Source organism: Mixophyes fleayi, chromosome 4, assembly GCF_038048845.1.
Source record: "Mixophyes fleayi isolate aMixFle1 chromosome 4, aMixFle1.hap1, whole genome shotgun sequence".
Taxonomy (NCBI): domain Eukaryota; kingdom Metazoa; phylum Chordata; class Amphibia; order Anura; family Limnodynastidae; genus Mixophyes; species Mixophyes fleayi.
In genome coordinates this window covers 170074218-170093138 of record NC_134405.1, presented here as the reverse complement: position 1 = coordinate 170093138, position 18921 = coordinate 170074218, and the positions used below count along the sequence as shown (strand labels likewise).

General features: G+C 37.3%; 1 protein-coding gene across 6 annotated transcripts in view; it reads right to left on the bottom strand.

Moving 5' to 3' along the window:
- Window positions 1–471: 471 nt before the first annotated feature.
- The window catches only part of KIF21A (kinesin family member 21A), a 122456-nt gene continuing 104006 nt past the window's right edge, over window positions 472–18921 (bottom strand). For 2 of the 6 annotated variants that reach the window (XM_075208835.1, XM_075208837.1), the window contains 10 exons: window positions 18320–18433; window positions 17766–17894; window positions 14136–14174; window positions 13148–13284; window positions 11464–11644; window positions 9367–9531; window positions 8555–8672; window positions 4885–5055; window positions 4456–4655; window positions 472–1908 (listed from right to left, as the gene is read on the bottom strand). In XM_075208835.1, coding sequence (XP_075064936.1) covers window positions 1815–1908; window positions 4456–4655; window positions 4885–5055; window positions 8555–8672; window positions 9367–9531; window positions 11464–11644; window positions 13148–13284; window positions 14136–14174; window positions 17766–17894; window positions 18320–18433 — 1348 coding nt within the window. In that variant the 3' untranslated portion in view covers window positions 472–1814. The remainder of the gene's footprint in view (window positions 1909–4455; window positions 4656–4884; window positions 5056–8554; window positions 8673–9366; window positions 9532–11463; window positions 11645–13147; window positions 13285–14135; window positions 14175–17765; window positions 17895–18319; window positions 18434–18921) is intronic. The other 4 variants (XM_075208838.1, XM_075208839.1, XM_075208840.1 and 1 more) reach the window with 3 other exon arrangements.

Sequence of the window (18921 nt, the reverse complement as noted above, 5' to 3'; positions counted from 1 at the left end):
TGCTTATAGCAACCAATCAGATTATAGCTATCATATTGTAGAATGTTGTAAATAAATGATAGCTAGAATCTGATTGGTTGCTATAGGCATGATCCCCACTTTTCAAACCCGCCAGAACCTTGGAGCTTGATACAGTTACCCCCTAGAGTCCAGCATACTATATCTAAGCGATCCACTATTTGCAGCTCACAGTATTAGTGTGGGGTAATGGATACTATAGGTTCAAAAATTGTAATTTATAAATCAAAACGTCTCACACTATAATAAATGTTACTACATTCACATCCTAATATTTCTATGCTCTATTTATGTGCTGTATTAGTGATATGCGGTGAGAGGAGAAACCCCAAGAAGAGATGTAATTAGGGTTGCATTAGAGAGCATGCCTTTTAGTACCTAAGTATTGTATTTTTTTTTTTGTGGGGGGGTGGTGTTCTTGGGTTCGTTAGAGGAATAAAAGAGGGAGAGAGATTAATAATGAAACAGAAGTATTTGCGCATGTGTTTATTTATGCATTAGATTAACTGATGTTCACAAGTTATCTCAATCAACAACTCAATATGCACAAATATTTGTTTAATCTATATTAAATTTGCACGTGTCAAGTTTACAAAATAATATTAAAGAGAAAAATGCAACATAATCTTTTCCAAGGATTCACACAGCATTTTAAAATCAAAGCAGGAACTGCAGAACATCTTTTTACAACCAAATTATATACATAGTTTTCTACCACAGATAAAGCTCTATCTCAAACTTTCAAATAAAAACAGTATTTAAAATAAAATGTAGCAGCTTTTTAAATTAGAGAGAAGCAAAATGATGCAGCTATGAGAAAATATAGGTATTAAAGAAAAATAACACTCTAGGAAATAAAAAATAATTTATAGCACACCTTAAGTTATGACAGTATGACTCACAACACATAGCAAAGCATTGCCTTTCAGCCACAAAAAGGTTAGCATTTTCTCAGGAAAGAAGAAATTTGCAATGCTCTAGACAGACATTTACTGCACATAAAATCCTGAGCACAAGTGCGTGCAGAAAAGAAAAACTTTGGTCAAGTGTGTAGAATATTAAACACCAAAGCTTTATGACAAAGACTGGCTACTTCTGACACTCCCGGGGGTAAATGTATCAAGCTGTGAGTTTTTGTCTGGTTTGAAAAGTGTAGATGTTGTCTACAGTAACCAGATTCTAGTTATCGTTTATTTAGTACATTCTACAAAATGAGAATTTGATTGGTTGCTATAGGCAACATCTCTACTCTTCAAACCAGCCGGAAACTCGCAGCTTGATACATTTACCCCCAGGTGTTGCTGGATAGATCATGTCATGATTATTATCTGCCTGAACAGTAAGCATCATGGGAGATATAGTTCAGCAAGTGCCAAATGTTGATCATCCTTGCACTCAGCAGTTTTGTATTTGTGAAAACTACAAGCACACAACTGTCTATGTGATAGTGGATACTAAAAGAGTACTATATGCTATTTTTGCTTAAATACATTTACTTCACAATACAGTAGAGCCATTGTACAGTACAGAATTCAATTTGTATCCAAAGCTGAAACACAAATAAATCCTTTTTCAGTAAGAGAACAATGGTCTTAGTTTAGAGAACAGCAGGATTTGCATAAGTGTGTGCAAGACTTTAAGCAAAGAGTAGCACTGTTAAGAATTACAGTAACATTAAAGTTGAACACAGTTTTCCAGTTATTTCCAATATGTGTACTATATTAAATGCCCAAATGAGTCTAAGCGGTAAACAGCTTGTCACAGTATCTCCTAAAGACTATCGTTATCATTCCAGTTCAATTGCTGGCAACATCTTCACTTGTGTCACCAGCATCTGATATCTGTCCGTCCAGTGAACCATGAGCTTTCCAAATCCTCACAGTTTGGTCACTGCAATGCAATGAAATTAAAATAAAAAATAAAAACATAACAGAATTAATTAACTCAGTGACAAATAATAAAGGACTACAAAGTGTGTGTGTATATATATATATATATATATATATATATATATATATATATACATACACACACACATATACATATACATATATATATATATATATATATATATATATATACACATACATATATACATACACACACACACATACACACACACGATAACTGATTTAACATTAAATATATTTATTTATTTATAAGGCGCCACAGATTCCGTAGCGCAGGATACAGAAGCAAGTAACAAATAGATCAGGTAATATATGTCCGCAGCACAGATGAGTGTGAGTAATGCTATGGGGACTCACACAGAGTGCAGCAAAAGACGCGACGGGACATGAGACAGACGTGGGACAATAGATAGCGAGGGCTTACATTCTAAAGGGTGGGGTGGTGAGAAACAGTAGGACCAACTGGGAGAAAATTTTTAGATAGCAGACGAAGAAGAAGAGGTGATGAATATAATGGTTAGGAGGTGGTAGAATAGGCAAGCTTGAAAAGGTGAGGTTTGAGTGAATGTTTGAAGGACTGATGGTTGGGGGAGAGTCAAGTCAGATGGGGTAGGGAGTTCCAAAGATTAGGGACAGCACGGCAGAAGTCTTGGAGGTGAGCATGGGAGGAGGTAATGAGGGGTGAATTGAGGCGGAGGTAGAGGTGGAGCGGAGTGGCACCTCGAGACAAGGTCAGAGATGTAAGGGGGAGAAGTGTTGGTAAGGAGCTTGAACTGAATTCTGAAACAGATAGGGAGCCAATGAAGGAATTTACGCAGAGGAGAGGCGGAAGTGATGCGGTGGTAAAGGAAGATGAGCCTAGCCACAGCATTCTGTATGGATTGAAGGGTCAGAAGTGCGAGAGCGAGGAAGACCAGTGAGAAAGAGGTTGCAACAGTCGAGACGAGAAATGATGCGTGAATGACCAGGATTTGGTTGCTTCCTGAGAGAGGAAGGGATGGATTTTCGTAATTTTACGGAGGCAGAAGTGGCAGGATTTGGTGAGGGACTGGATATGAGGGGTAAAGCTGAGGGCTGAATCAAGGGTGATTCCAAGGCAGCGGGCTTGTGTGACAAGAGAAACAGTGATGTTGTCAACCAACAGGGAGATATTGGGAGGGAGAGCAACATTGGCAGAATGAAAGATGATGAGCTTGGATTTGGAGATGTTGAGTTTCAGGAAGCGTTGTGACATCCAGGTAGTTACAGCAGAGAGACAGCTAGACACCTAGGTTAAGAAAGCAGGAGAGAGGCCAGGGGAGGAAAGATAGATTTGCGTGTCATCAGTATAGAGGTGGTATTGGAGGCCAAATGATTAAATGAGTTTACCAAAAGAAGTGTTTTAGAGAGAGAAGAGCAGAAGGCCAAGGACAAAGCCTTGTGGGACTCCAATAGAATGGGGAAGAGGGGGGGAGGAAGAGCCAGAAACAGGTAGGAGGCAAACCAGGAGAGCGCTGTTAAACGAAGACCTATGGAGTGAAGGGTGGTGAGAAGAAGAGATTGATCTACAGTGTCAAAAGTAACAGGAGTATGAGTAGGGAGCAGTGACCACTGGACTTAGCTGAGAGCAAGTCATTTATTACTTTAGTGAGGGCAGTTTCAGTTCAGTGTAGGGAACGGAAGTCAGACTGGAGAGGGTCAAGAAGAGAGTGGGAAGAGAGAAGGTGGGTCAGACGATTGGAGGAGAGGATGAATTTATAGTGGGTGAAGTCAGCAATGGAGCGAGATTTCCTCCATTGACGTTCAGAGGAGCGGGAGCACTTTTGGAGGAGATGGGTAAGAGGGGAGTGCCAGGGTTGGGGTTCAGGTTGGCGGGGACGAAGGAAGGTGGCGGGGGCTGCAGTATCAAGGGCAACAGAGAGTGTGGTGTTGTAAAGAGAGACAGCAGTGTTGGGACATGATAGGGAAGAAATGGGAGCAAGTAAGTGTTCGAGAGAGGACGCAAAGATGATGGGGTCAATGCTGTTGATGGGATGCAGCATGCAAGCGACTTAGGGTGAGAGAAGTGGGGCAAGGGGTAAAGAGAGGGTAACGGAAAGCAGATTATGGTCAGAGAGGGGGAAGACAGAATTAGAGAAGTTGGAGATGTCACAGAGATAAGAGAACACTAGGTCCAGGGAGTGACCATCACGGTGGGTGGCAGAAGTTGTCAATTGGGAGAGGCCATGAGAGGAAGTGAGAGTGAGGAAATTAGAGGCAGCAGTAGTAATAGGAGAGTATGGATGTTATATTTAGATCATCTAGTCTTATCTGAGTCCTTACCCTCAACTGCATACACTGTATCAATAATTATAGATATGATGACCAAGAACAAAATATGCCAGTTTGATTTTCTGCACACAAACTGTGTTTATATATTTTACTTTTATTAAATGGAAATAAATCTAATAAATTAGTTACATTTTCTCTAATCTCTTAAATTGGTACATGAAATGTAAGATCTTTAAAACATACGATAACGAAAGATAAGCAATACTACAATCCTTACTCTGCTGCTGTAAAAATATGGTTAGAGTTTGTGCAGATTGCATTTATAGGGCTATCATGGCCCTTGACTTCTCCAATAGGCATGAACGTATCCACATTCCAGAGCTTTAGGATGCCTCCCCGACAGCCACTCAGGACAACGGGGCAACTGGGCACAACACCAAGAGCACATACCCAATCTTTATGAGCATTTGGAACTTGCTGGAAGAAAAAAAATAATAAAGAAATAATGAATAATGAAGACGGTATAAATAATATATATATATATATATATATATATATATATATATATATATATATATATATATATATATCCTTTAGTATTTAAGATTCTATGTAAACTATATATACACTTCAGTCCTGTAGAATACCTTCATTCAGATGATGCATACTATTGTATAATAAAATACTTAAACAAAACCGAGCCTACAAGAATAAGGTCTTTCCGAGAGAGGTCCCATTTCTTTATTCCATTGTCTCTAGACCCGCTGAAAAGGTTGTCCCCATTGATGATGAGCGCTTCAATACCATCATAATGAGGAGGTTCAAAACAATGTGTAGGGCTCACAACACCAAGAGCACCTTCAATAATATCAAACATCTGTTGAAAAGCAAAAATGGAAAATATAAACAAAGTAAGTTTAAGCAAGATTCTGACCTATAACATATACATAACATAGAAACAGAAAAATGCAGGTATAGCACGGCAGCATATAAAGACAGTCTCCATAGGAAGCCTGTCTACTTATCTGAACGCACAATATATGTTAATGGCTTTGCTCTAAATAGTTTTTAATATAGCTTTACATTAATCATGTACAAGATTAGACTATGCAGATAGTGAATATAGGCTTGCATCAGAAATAAAAATGCACACTCTAACATGGCCACCCTGGACTTATGGGGACATATTCAGAAGAAATCTGAAATCTGGGAGCTAGCAGGAATTTTCAAGGAGCTAGGGAAGATGTGCCCACATTGATATCAATAGAATGACTCCCAAAATGTAAGTGACAGCAGCAATTCTTTTTGGGTACATTGGTTACCTGACTGAAATATAAAAATAGCGTAAGAATGTCTAAAACACTGTACAGAGAGTGAAATTGTAGTTCACATTGCACCTTGTAGTAAGGGACAGAGAGGTACCAGTGTTTGACTGAATTACTTGGTCAGCAAAGGTGAATACTATCATTTTACAATCTACTGCCTGCAGTACTTTAGGTGCATAAACTAGTTGTCATTAGGATACAAGTGTACTGCTCTTCAGTCATTAGATTTACAATCTGAGATGGCCCGATTTCATGCTTTAAATAGCTTTGCAACTTATTTCCTGTGCAAAAAAAAATTTGAAAAAACAATAGACAAAATATGTTGCTTTTTGAATCTTATCAAAAGCTTTAATAACCAAGCTATATTTTGCCCACACTCCTTGATAAAGGCCAAGTTGGCCTTATTAAAGTACAGCATACAACATTAATAAAAATGCTTAATTTAACACTGGTGGCCCACCATAGCCAAATTCCAGATTATTTTTCTAAAAAATACACAAAGCTTGTCTGAATTTTCTTTTTGTGGATTAAATCCTCACTTATGCAATTCATACATCCCCTTTGATTGACAGACTTGTAACTGGTAGTAGGTAGGGAATGTAAAATATCACTATGCTCCTGACCTGTCAAGTCAAGTGCCTTTTCTACCTCCAAACTTATGTTAGCAATTTAAAAAGATTACTGAATTTCAATGGAAAGGCACCTTTTCAACTACTTAGGGGTGAAAGTCCTAAGAAATCTTAAAATTTTGCATAGTTATAATTATCCTGACTGTTACTGCAAGTTTAAAAGGTCACTTTACATTCTGGAGTCTCCCATCTAGTCCTGTTTCAGATGTATCTAAACTTTTAAAATGCCTTTGTTCCCTAAAATGCTATGCTTTTTTCAGGTCTGCCATATCACCTTTGGACAACTTTTATCCATACATAAGGTTTGCTGTCACTAAATTTGTACAGATACATTTCTAGAATTCCAGGCTTTTATGTTGTCCCCGGTACTCATGGAGACTGAATGCCTAAGCCTGCTCGTTTATTGAAAACACTGAAAAGTATAACAACCTTCACACTTCACTATTGGTTTATATAAACTCAGCATTATGTGCCTCTTTTGAAGCACATAATGCAGAGTCTATATAAACTTTATTTATACTCCACCTAGGTTTTGGCCTAAATATTGTAATGTCCTCCATCTCACTACATTCTACAGACTGACTTTGTAATTAGTAGAAGTCAGATATGAAATGATCTCTGTCAGAATGCACTACTGCTAGGCTTATTTTCCTTTTTCGCTGCTCCTCTTCTGTATACCCCCTCTACCTAGCCCTTCACTGGCTCCCATTCCCCTTCATAATCCTCTTTAAGCTCCTCACACTCACCTACAAGGCCCTCGCCAACTCCACTGCGCCCTACATCTCCATCCTCCTCTCTATTCATGCTCCATCCCGCCCTCTCTGTTCTGCCTCTGACGTCGCCTCTCTCCCCCCCTTATAACCTCCTCCCACGCGCGTATCCAAGACTTCGCCCGTGCTGCCCCCCTCCACTGGAACAAGCTCCCTCCCTCCATCAGAACTTCCCCTAATCTGTCCAGTTTCAAACGGGCCCTAAAAACCCACCTTTTTCTTAAAGCCTTTCTGTCTCCCACTTAACTTCCTACCTTATCGTCTGCCTCCGTCCCCCTACTCTCCCTCTCTCCCCTGCGTCTCTCTGTCTGTCCACTCCTCCCCTTAGATTGTACGCTCCTCTGAGCAGGGCCATCTCTCCTCCTGTTTCCACCACTTCTAACTCTGCTCTCCAGCTACTTAGCCCTCCTCCTCGAGGGTCCTCCACCCCACGTCCACTCTCGCTCCCTCCTCCCCCCTGGAGTTCTCCCTGTCTTCCGCACCCTCCTTCTTGGGCCCCGTCGTTTGCGGATCCTCCCTCCCCCTTCCCCACCCTCTCTAGCTGTGCATTGAGCTTACTGAATTGCTGTGCTTACTGTTTACTGTACTGTGCTGTCTCCCATTGTATTGTAATGTGTTTGTCTCTGTACGGCGCTGCGGACGCCTTGTGGCGTCTTATAAAAATTAATAATAATAATAATAATAATAATAATAATAATAATAATACTTCCCTCAGGAAAAGATAATATGGTCTTTCATCCTGGGTTAGAAGCTAAATTTGCGATAAGAATGGCAGCAACTTTCATCACTCTGTGATTCGGATTCCTTGCTCTACAGTCCCTTGAAAATGGAGATTTCACTACCTTTGCTTCTCTCTTAAATTTGCAAATGCCTGTTTATAAGAGCAAGCTATGACCCTTTAGATGATGCACTATTTAGGAAGAAAGAATGGTGCCCAGGGAGATTTTGTTGGATGACTCTTGGGGCACCATTCTATTCCGACTCCGGCTATTCTTCAAACAATATCCAGCAGGAAAAAAAAAGTAATCAAGATAATACACATAAGGGGGAATTCTATTCCCCATGAATTAGCGCGGCGTTAAAGTTATTACCGTTATTATGGTCATTTTAACCCGGCTTTCTAAAAAGCCGGCGTTGAAACTACTGTAATAACGGCAATTAAGCGCATTGTTATCGCAATAACAGTAATAATGCGCAGGCCTCGTTACTTTTACCAGTAATGTGGCCAATTAAATTCCCCCCTTATGGTCTAATTATACTTCAAATGCTGATAAACTAGTGTGCACATGTGCTCTGGACACTCTATTCTTAGGATAAAGTGTGCCTAGTGGAATTGTAGCTCATAACTGGGGATTGAATGGGCAAATACACATTATTATATTCCAATTTGAAGTTTACTTTACTCCTATGTTTATCCTAGTAATTATTTTGATGATTACATGTATTACATATTTGTATTTTTTCCGGTTTTATGTGGTTTAAAATAAACTGCAAGTTGTGTAGTAAATAAAAAATAATAATCTGCTAAATTGTGTCTTAATATTTTATGACTGCTAAACACATGTTGCTTATGATATTCATTCAAAAATAAATCAGAATGTGCTTTACATCACTTATTATGCAGCAATTTCATTTATATCTCATTATCTTACCTTGATGTAGTGATCTTTTGAGCCTGTAATAATAAGATCTTGGCCACTGGCAATCTGGTCTACAGTGAGACACATGACAGGTCCAAGATGTCCAGTTAATTTCCCTGTAGACTGAAACCTTTGGAGGTGAAAAATAAAGACAGTATTATTAGATTGAATATCAGAGCAGTTCAATTCAATAAGAACCAGTATTGCATGAAGAGAAGTCAGTCTTAATGAATATTATTTAAAGAACCAAAAAGGAAAAAATGTGTTTTAGGTGCCATTCATTTTCATAACACTTTTACTCTGAACAATCCTTAAGTGTCTTTCTTTGAGAAAGTCTCATTAAGACGAAATGCATTTGAAAGGCTAAATACCTAGCCAAGAAAGAGAGACACACTTTAACTTTTGAGAAGTCTCCTACAAATCTCTATGAGACTGCACTACATAAAACAGCATATGGAATCGGTGCACCATTCAGACCACTAGAAACAGCAAGCTGGCCAATTAAGTTAACAGAGATACTTTCCAGTCTTTGCTGCTACACGTACTATACTATATTGATCAAGAACACACAAAATCCATTACTGTGTTTAGGTGACAGGTCTAATATAATCTTTCAGACATATATACTACCACTGAATAACCTTCCCTCATAATTTATTCCACATTTGTTTTTATGGGGATTCCTAGTTAACCAAATAATCTCTTTTTATTGTCCATGCCATAAGTGTCCCTTCAAATTTCATGTGATTGACATGTGTCACTTGTTTTTATTGGGAAAAAAGAAAACAAAAAAAAAAAAACGTTTCAGCTCTGTGAAATAATACCTTTTCAGGTCCCACATTCTCACTGCATTTCCAGCTGCTGCATATAGAAAGGTGCCAGTTGGGTTTAGTGCAATTTGATTTATTTGGTTTTCACCAGCAGGAATGGTCACTGTTCTATTCTGACTTCCAGCACATGAATCCCAAGCCATCACTTGCCCAGAAGAGCTGGATACAGGAGATATTTGACATGTTAGACAAAACTTCCTTGTGTCTTTGGTTAATACATTAAAATTTTAGTAAACACACAAGGCTATAATAAAAGGTTGATAATCCAAGAACAAAATATTATCCAAAGACAAAATATTTTATCAACCTTAAGGACTTCTTTCCCAAATGATGTCAATACATTTATATACTTATATAGAATATTTTCAGCAAGGAAAAGTAGCTGGCACATCTTGAAGACCCAGTACCTTTTCCGTTGGGGACGATCCTGACAGCTAAGGCAACGTCCCATTTAAATGCACTGTATGTATTATGTATGTTTCATACATTTCTACTAAGAATATTACACTAAGGTTTCTCTAGTTTGTGAATTATTTAATCTTATAAATATATTTATAAAGATAATTATAGCAAAGTCATAATGTGCCAGGTTACATTTTATTTTTTTTATCATTAAATACTTCTGTCTTAAGTCATTGGGTGGCATAGATTTTTATTTAGTGAGATTAAACTTCACCAACAGGAGGCAAAGCTTTGGAGGAAAAATATACTGGATTATGCTTCACCCACGCAAATGTCACATCACTGCAGAGGAGGCATAATATTTAAACAGCAGCTAATAAAGTATAAATGCAGAACCATTACTTCTTAGGGAAGCCAGAAAACTCACACAAAGGTCAATTTCAAATCGCCACTTGTACTTCACAGAATTGTCACTAGAGAACAACAGCCAGCAGTATGTTCTTACAAAAGCTTGCATCAAGCACAAGCCACCATGCTTTCCTGATAAAATTGGTGAGAAGCAAGGACCACACTTTACGCAGCTGTACTTCCAAGACTAGAAAGATACTAATGCAGTGGTAGGCTGAGTGGCAAGATACCAAGGAGTAAGACTTACTCGTCAAAGCATGGGCATGGAAAACACTGAAAAGGTTTAGGCCATTAGGTCCTTCATAAAAGGTCCAGAAAGAAGACAAGCAGAGACTAGCTTCTCCACTCATCAGTGGAAAAAGGGAAAAGCACAGAATAGTCTCCATGTTAACATGGCACTATTATAATTTACACACAATTTATACCACTGTTCCAGAGCTAGTTCACTTACTATTGGGCTGTGTGAAATTGCAAAAAAGAAAACATTAGAGAGCATCCTTCCAATCAAAGTGAAGGGGCCAACAGAAAATGCAGTGGAACAAGGCTAAAATGAAGTCCCATCAGCACTGTGTCAAATTGCCACTAATTGGAAACAGTCCACCATGCCTACTCTGCAGGCAATTAGCAATAGAGTCTGGCACTCATACAAAATGGAGTTTATGACATGCATACTGCGTAATACTTCTAAATCATTTCACAAAATTTGGGCACCGTGGATGTCATTTTTTCAAGTTCAAACTCCTTTTGCCATTTGACTCCCCTACAACACTCCACTTGATATCCTTCCTCGACCCTTTACCGTCTTCCCTCCCTTGCCTTCCCCTTCTTCCTTTTTTTTTTTCTTTTTTCTCTCCCTTCTCCCGTTTTTTCTTCTATTGGCAGTTTAGCCACACCGCCCCCTAGTCTATTTGGTTTTTCTCACTCTGACCAACTTCTCTTCTCTCTGTTTCCTTTCTCTTCTCTCCCTACAAATAAAATTTGGTCAATATCATGTTTTTGTTCTCTTTGATATACACTGAATGTATAGGTCCTTGAATTTGTTTGATTTGATTGTTACGGATACTATCTTGGACTGATGTTTACTATTGACCTCGCAAAAATAAAACTTTCAAAAAAAAAATAAAAAATGAAGTCCCATCTGTGAAGCACATTCTAAGAAGGCAAGTTGCAACTTGTAATGAACAAAACTAATTTTATGCACAACATAGATTTTCAGTCGTAACAAAATGATTTTGTGCCAGTAACGCTTTCCATATGCTGCTCAAAGATAACAATACTCACGTAAGTGTCCGTATGCATTTTGCAGAATCTCTTATGTCCCACACCTTAATATAAGATGTTGACACTGTGAACACTAGACTTGTGTAGTTACAATACTTCACAGACACCACATTATTTGGATGACCTCCAAGGGACATGATTTCCTGTCCAGTGACAAGATTCCATATTTTACAAGTACGGTCTGCAGAAACAACATGAATAAAAATATGTTGGACAATTCAATTCTTTTCAGTAATGCACAACTTAAAGAATTTATCACATAACTAAAACAAAAATAACATATATACATAAATAACAAGTAAATAGAGGAATTAACAAGATTGTAAACAAACTTATTGTAAGTAAAAAGTATGTAGTCTTTATTAACCAAAAAGGGGAAGTTACTGTAACATGTCATTTGCCTAAATTAAAAAGCACTTTTGCCAAATACATAGAAACGATTAAAGAAACAAAAAAACAAAATAAAAACATATTCCCATTAACTCAATTAAAGCAGATGTATGAAGAGTCTGAACTATAACGAAATGAGATTTCAAATTGAAAAGATTTCTGTGGCAAAAGATAGTGACTGTTCTGCAAAAAGTGGGCCAAACAGGAGTAATGTTTTATTTACATAAATGGCTGCCAAAACAAACCACTCTATTCTCAGTTCCCCATTTTAACAGTGTAACTTTATGCAACACATTTTCATAACCAAGCCACTAGGAATATTTTACCCCAGGAAGCACTTTTTTTCATGTTTATTTGACGTTCAGTGCTGTAACATTAATATGAATGAGTCAATGCATTTTCTGGAGCTAGTCATTCAATACAAAACTGGCATTCATCTCATGTAAGCCTTGAAAACTGCTGCCTATAGCATGCTTTACAAGAAAGCATTAGTGGTATGTAGAAGTGAAATTGGTTTCACAGGATATCTGCAGTCTTTGCACAACAATGCTCTGCTGGCTAAAACAGGATGTGTGCACAGTTGCCACTTATTTAAAGTAATAAATACATACACATACATTAAATGCATTAAAGGACATACCCGTTTTAAAATAGAATAAGAAAGAGATTCATTTTTTTTGCCACCACCATTTTTTTAAATCTAAGATCCGTGCATTTAAGCAGTGCCTTAACACATGAAAGATCCATGGTGCAGAGTTTATAAGTTACCTGCACTTGGATATAATAAAGTTACAGCTATACAACAATCCGTACCTACAGTTACAATCTGTACAGCAGCAGAATCAGGGCACACACATGACTGGGGGGGGGGAGGCTCAGTCATAATTAGTTGTGAATCGTTATGCAAAGAAACGCCACAGGGAGAAACTTCCCAGCAACACTTAGAAATCAATGGGTACTATAGCCTGGCTGCGTTGAAGAAGGACTGCTGCCATCCACAATTACTTTGCTTCAATGTTATGTAATTGACATAACCTTTTAGGTCACCATGAAGCAAAACCGTAATACCTTAGTTAAAAGCAATCTTGAGTTTCCCAATTACTACACTGCTTAGTGCAACACATACTAAATTATATCCAACTTCAATATTACATGTTTAGCAGAGATTGCTTTTCAAGACCCACATGAAGTAACATACAGTTGACTACTGAAGACCAATGGCGTCTAGCACAGCTTAGAAAGTCATACAATATTAGTAGTCAGCATTTATACAAGTGGAAATAATGTGGCTGACCTTTAGATCCAGTGAAAAGAAGATCATCAGTAGCATCAACACAAAGCACAGCCTTGTTGTGCCCTTCAGCTATATGGATACACTGTAAAAGGGATGTCTTGTTGCCTTTGCAAGTAGGAAATGGGTTAATTATGCCCCTAGAGATGAGAAAACAAAAAAGAAAAACACATCTGTCTTAGTCTCTCTCATTAAAATTGATCTTACAAATCCTGGTTCTCAATATTAAGACGTGTTTGTCTATACATGCTGTAACTAATATGTGAAATTACCCAAGGCTTGCATGCACAAAGGAGTGATTACAGTTCTCATTGAAACGCTAGAAGTATCTTTTATTATTCTACTGTGGTTTCACTTGTATAAATAAAGCACACAAGGATCAGTTGCTACAAGAAGATCCTGACTGTATGTCAATGTGTGCGAGTTACAGTCATGGAAATACTCTTTGTCCTCCCCAGATTTGTGATGCCCACATTTTTCATGGTCATCCTAGATGGTTTATGAAAAGAAAATTGGGAATGAAACCTTAGGTAAATGAGGGGAAACTGGCCTGTGGCTCACCCGTTGGAGAATCATGTCCCAAATATCTATATACCTATAAGTGTTGTAAAGCAGCCTTTATTCAGTGACAATTCAGACTTAATTGTTTTCATGTCTCTACAGTACAAAAAAAATTCCCTAAAATTCAGTGAAAGAATATGTGTACAATATGTTGGATAACAGGCATTTACTATAGTTGCAGTATGTATAACAATATTCTCTTAGCATTGTTTATAACACATCATCTTAAAATAATTAGGTTGTCCAAATAAGCAAGCAAAATGATAATGCAAAGTGCAAAACAACTGTTTTTATTGAGCATTTCTGACACATATCGGAAACAGGGAACACAAACGTCTGTAAGTGCAGAACAAAAACAAAAATCATGCAGAAAAAAAAAGGAGCAGCATTACTTGCAACAAGAAAAAATAGTGTACAAGGAAATTTGTACCTGTGTACCTCGGACAGAGAGGAATCACTTTCATCAGACCTACAAAGATCAGTAGTAGAGTGCAAGGGGAAAGAATACAGATATCAGAAGTGTAAAGACTGCTCACTGGATAGGAGATACAGAAATAAACCCCTGATGACACTCACAACAATGACATGAAGCCAAGCTCAAACGTAGTGCTTCCATTGGCCCCTGTTCCTACTAAGGCCACCCGAGTAGATTTAAATGGAATCAATACTTCAAGCCTAACATTGTGTATTGGAGCAGGGAAATAAAGTAGCCAATATAAGAGTGAATGAATACATATAGGAGAAAAATGTATGCATCAGAATCATATATTCCCTGGGAATTGTTCCAGTTTTCTTAATATAAATGATTAAATCTTGTGTTTGCCTCAGAATTGAATTAATTCCACTGAAAAAAAGATGAAAAGCAGACTTGCATCCCAAAAAGACTCTTTTCAACAACAACAAAATGTTAATTGGCTGAAAAACAGTTACAATTATTAACCAAGAAAATGTAAGGATTTTTGTAAGAATTAGACTAGATCCGGATCTATTTTACATCTTGTGTTAAGCAGAAAACTAAATATGTGATAAAAATAAATTTAGTTATGTCAAAACTTATAATGTGAGATGATCTGAAATTAGTAGTTTAGAGGAGTTCAGAGGCAACAAGGAATTTTGAAACATTTCATATATAAGTTGCTCACGATCACAGTTCAACAACCAAGGCCATCCTTTCCTTTCTTATTTTATTCAGCTTAGGGATGACAGGAGTTTTATGGGCGGTATAAGCAAGTAGAAAGTAAATTGACGTTCCAAAGGGACAGCTGTCTGCAACCGATAAGCTGCCGAGTTAATGGAGTGAATTTAAGAAACATCCACCAGAGCATGATCTCCCAGATACATGGAGAAGTGGAACGGTAAATAAACAGCAAACTGGATTCTAGAGTAATACTAACAACAAGGTACACCAAAAAGGGGTCTCTTTCTCCTTTCGTTTTAAGTATATTAAATGAATGCATGTACAGAGTTTTGGAAAACTAAATTGTTAAGGAAATAAAAACAAAATTGAACACTTCTTTCTTATATTTTGTGTAAGACTAGAAGGAAAACACGCTTCAGAGTGGCCATAAAGGGGCTCAACACAGATTAAATGTATTATTCTTTTATGTTCCCAACTTAAAATCTATTTTTACACCGATTGTGAATGTGTAACATCTAGAAATTTCCTTCCTTGCAGAATGATTTAAAAATACATTTTTGGAACATACAAAAATCTGCTCATGAATGAGTCTAGAGAAACTATGCTGTCTGTATGTATCAAGTAGAAACAAGGGATTACTTTCATCTTTATTTATCAATTTTTCTATGAAAATTATGATCACAAAAAAAGCAAGGCACAAGCCCAACATATGTGACATATTTTAGTCCTACTCTACAACCGTCTTTATTGTTTTGTATACATATATGAGCATTTATATTGCCATGCAGCTGGTATCATATATAATATGGGATATACTGAGTGATTTCTCTGGTTTTGTTTCAAAATATTGCCTTATTGTCATAGCAGCTGACCATCAAGCCTATTTAAGACACATTTGGGTGTGGCTCACAAGCCAGCCCTTGCTAGATGTAAACCCCTATACCTGGTAGGTGAATGCATCTGACTTTTAACTGCATTTTAATGTTGTTTAAAGCATATAGGTCAGTGTAGGACCTGCATACAATGAGGTGCCCTTGATGCTGGGGTGCAGGCTTAAATGTTCAAAACATGAACCAATACCTCATGTTTTCTTATTTTCCTAAATACATACAGATATGCAGTGTAAAGGATAAGCGCTGACAACTGTCTTTCTTGAGTTGTAAACATATATGAGCATTTATATTGCCAAGCAGCTGGTACCATATCCAACATGGGATATAGGATACACAGAGCATGGGCTTGCGTTTTCTCTGATATATATATATATAGATATATATATATATATATATATATATATATATATATATATATATATATATATATATATATATATATATATATATATATATACACACACACACACACACACACACATATATACATACACACACACATTACTCAAGTACAGATGAGGGATAACTGCCAAAATTTAGGTGACTGAAGTGGTCTAGGAGAAATACATAGCGCCATGAGCACATGACAATTGAAGAAATGATGGATTTTAGATTTGGATCGATGAGAAAAAGGGAAATAGATCTCAGTGTTCTTCTGTTTTCTAGGTCCTGCGAGTCAAATATGCCATAGCACCATTGAATGTATAACTTTACTTCTTCCAAAATTCATAAATGCACCAGACACCCTGATGCATGAACGCAGGCACTGTAGAACATGTAATCGTGGCAGGAGAGTACTTGCCACGCCTTACCATCCGAGTCCACAAACTGAATAGAGTAAGGATTAGAATAACTGCTGTGGCATTGGGGAGCGGGACAGGTATGCTCAAACTCAGGCAGGAGGCCTGCCATGAACCCAAAGTGGTATGGCTATTCCAGAGAGTGTTACCAACTGGGTTATGAATCTTTACATATCATCATTACTAAACATGTTAGAAGTTTTAGTGTCAAAACTATTGTTAACTTGTAATAAGGTCAGTCACTGGCTTTGTTACAAAGATTATGGGGCTTTAACCCAGGATGCAGCTGAACACCAGTAAACTGCTCTCTAGGACATAGCCCTACATTGGCATAATTACAATGTTGTGCTTATTCTTAATATATCCTTAAAATTAAAAAATAATTTGCTTGTATGATGTGGTCTTCATATCTAGACATGCTTGCCCTTATTGACAGCTATTACATCATAGAAACACTTTCAAATGAGTCATGTGACAAATGGACTGGGCTGGCATAGTAGCTTCAATAAAACAGAATTATTTTCCTATTGAAAACCAATCACTAGGTCATAAAAAGGTCACAAGAAAATAAAAGGGTAAGAAATGCATAATATCCCTCTAAGTACTTGCCAACATTAGAATGTAAACAAAAGGCAAAAACCATTAGAATATGTAACACAATAAAGCCATACTACATAATAACATATTAATTACATGATGACACCTACGATGACACAATAGTAATATAGTGCCACCGATGAATATAAAGTGTATATTCTCAACGTGAAATAAACACAATACTGAAAAATTACTTATTTACAAAATATAATTTATAAGGAATCCTAAAAGGAAAGAACTGCTCATATGTTACTCAAACCAAAATCTAGAAAGCAATTTTGATGCACGAGTTTGCTGGCATTTTATGGCTTAAACAAAGTGATAATGCTCAACTGGGTGTATAAGACTTACAAAATATTTGCATATGATCTACTATTATCGAATAGTTTGCAATCTCAAGCTTGCTAGTCAGTTACTTAGGAATGATTGTCATAAAATGATAAAATAAGAAAAAAACTTTTTTGTTTTAGGGTTGTTGTTTTTTTGTTCTTTTTAATAAAAAAATTCTAAAAAAAGAAAATATTTCTGTAACTGTGCTATATGCCATTATTTTCATTTCATATTATTCTACTCTAAATACTCCTTAATTGTGCCAGCCCATAAAGGGGGTGACTCTTTAACCTATCACTTACTTATCCTGCTGACATGTTGCGTTTCCCTGAGAAACTGCGAGACGGCTAAATACATTCTTTTCATTACGGGACCGGCTTGTTGGGGAAGAAGGAGGTGACAGACTAGCCTCTGAAGTTCCAGAATCTGAGCTACAAGATAAAAAGAACATGGAATGCTCACTTCAACAGGTTAGAAAAGAAGTCAGTAAGGTTAAATGACTCATGCGATACAAGTCTGCTCTCCAAATTGCTATATGCATTTGAAAAGTCCTGTCAATAAAACATGGCAGTTCCTACAAAATGTTGTCTGTGGACAAAAGAAGCAAAGGCCTATACAAGAAAAACAGTTCAAATTGCAAAGCCGGCATAGCAAGTTTGACACTTGCTGTATACAAATTTGCATCATAGGTTGGCTCAATCAATATCATTTTTGAAATGTCAAGCACCAGTAAGTAAATGCTGGCTTGTCCGCAACATCAGCCAACAACAGAAGCATAGAATCCTGCATAGAAAGTTAAAGGTGTGAGAAATAGAACATAGTGATATTAAGGTGGAACATCTTAATGCATACGTACAACTTTTGGTCTTTCGTTTTACTTGACTTCTCTCCACTCCTGTCATAAGTTTTCCTTCTTGATGACGGAGATGGTTCAGGCACACGCCTCTCAGCCAATGGGTTTTGTTTGGATCTAAAGAATATAGCACTAGTCAACAACAAAACACCACAACAAAAGACTGTATTTTACAGAAATGATTGCATCAGTCTTGGGATTTCATGAATAATTATTACAAACTCAATTTAAAAGTAAGAATCTGAAAGGTATGGTACAGATAAGGCATTTCATAAGATCAGACTGTAAGCAATGTAAAGAAAAAATAATAATAAAATGTGAGCAAACAAGTCAATTAGAGAGCATACCTCTAAAGTATACACAAGGTGGTAAATGGTGCCTACGAGACTGCACAAAATTTGTCCCAGTGTTTCCGACTTATGATCCCAGGATTTTGCTCTTATCACCAGAATTTTGGATGTTGAGGTGTCCCCAGACCCATTGGTTATGCTATTGTGCTCTCCAGTCAAATCCCTTACTAAACATAGTGATAAGCTGGTACAACACGTGGCATGACGCATATGAAAATAGCTAAAGACTGGAAGTCCCCCGCCCTCAGAGCCTCC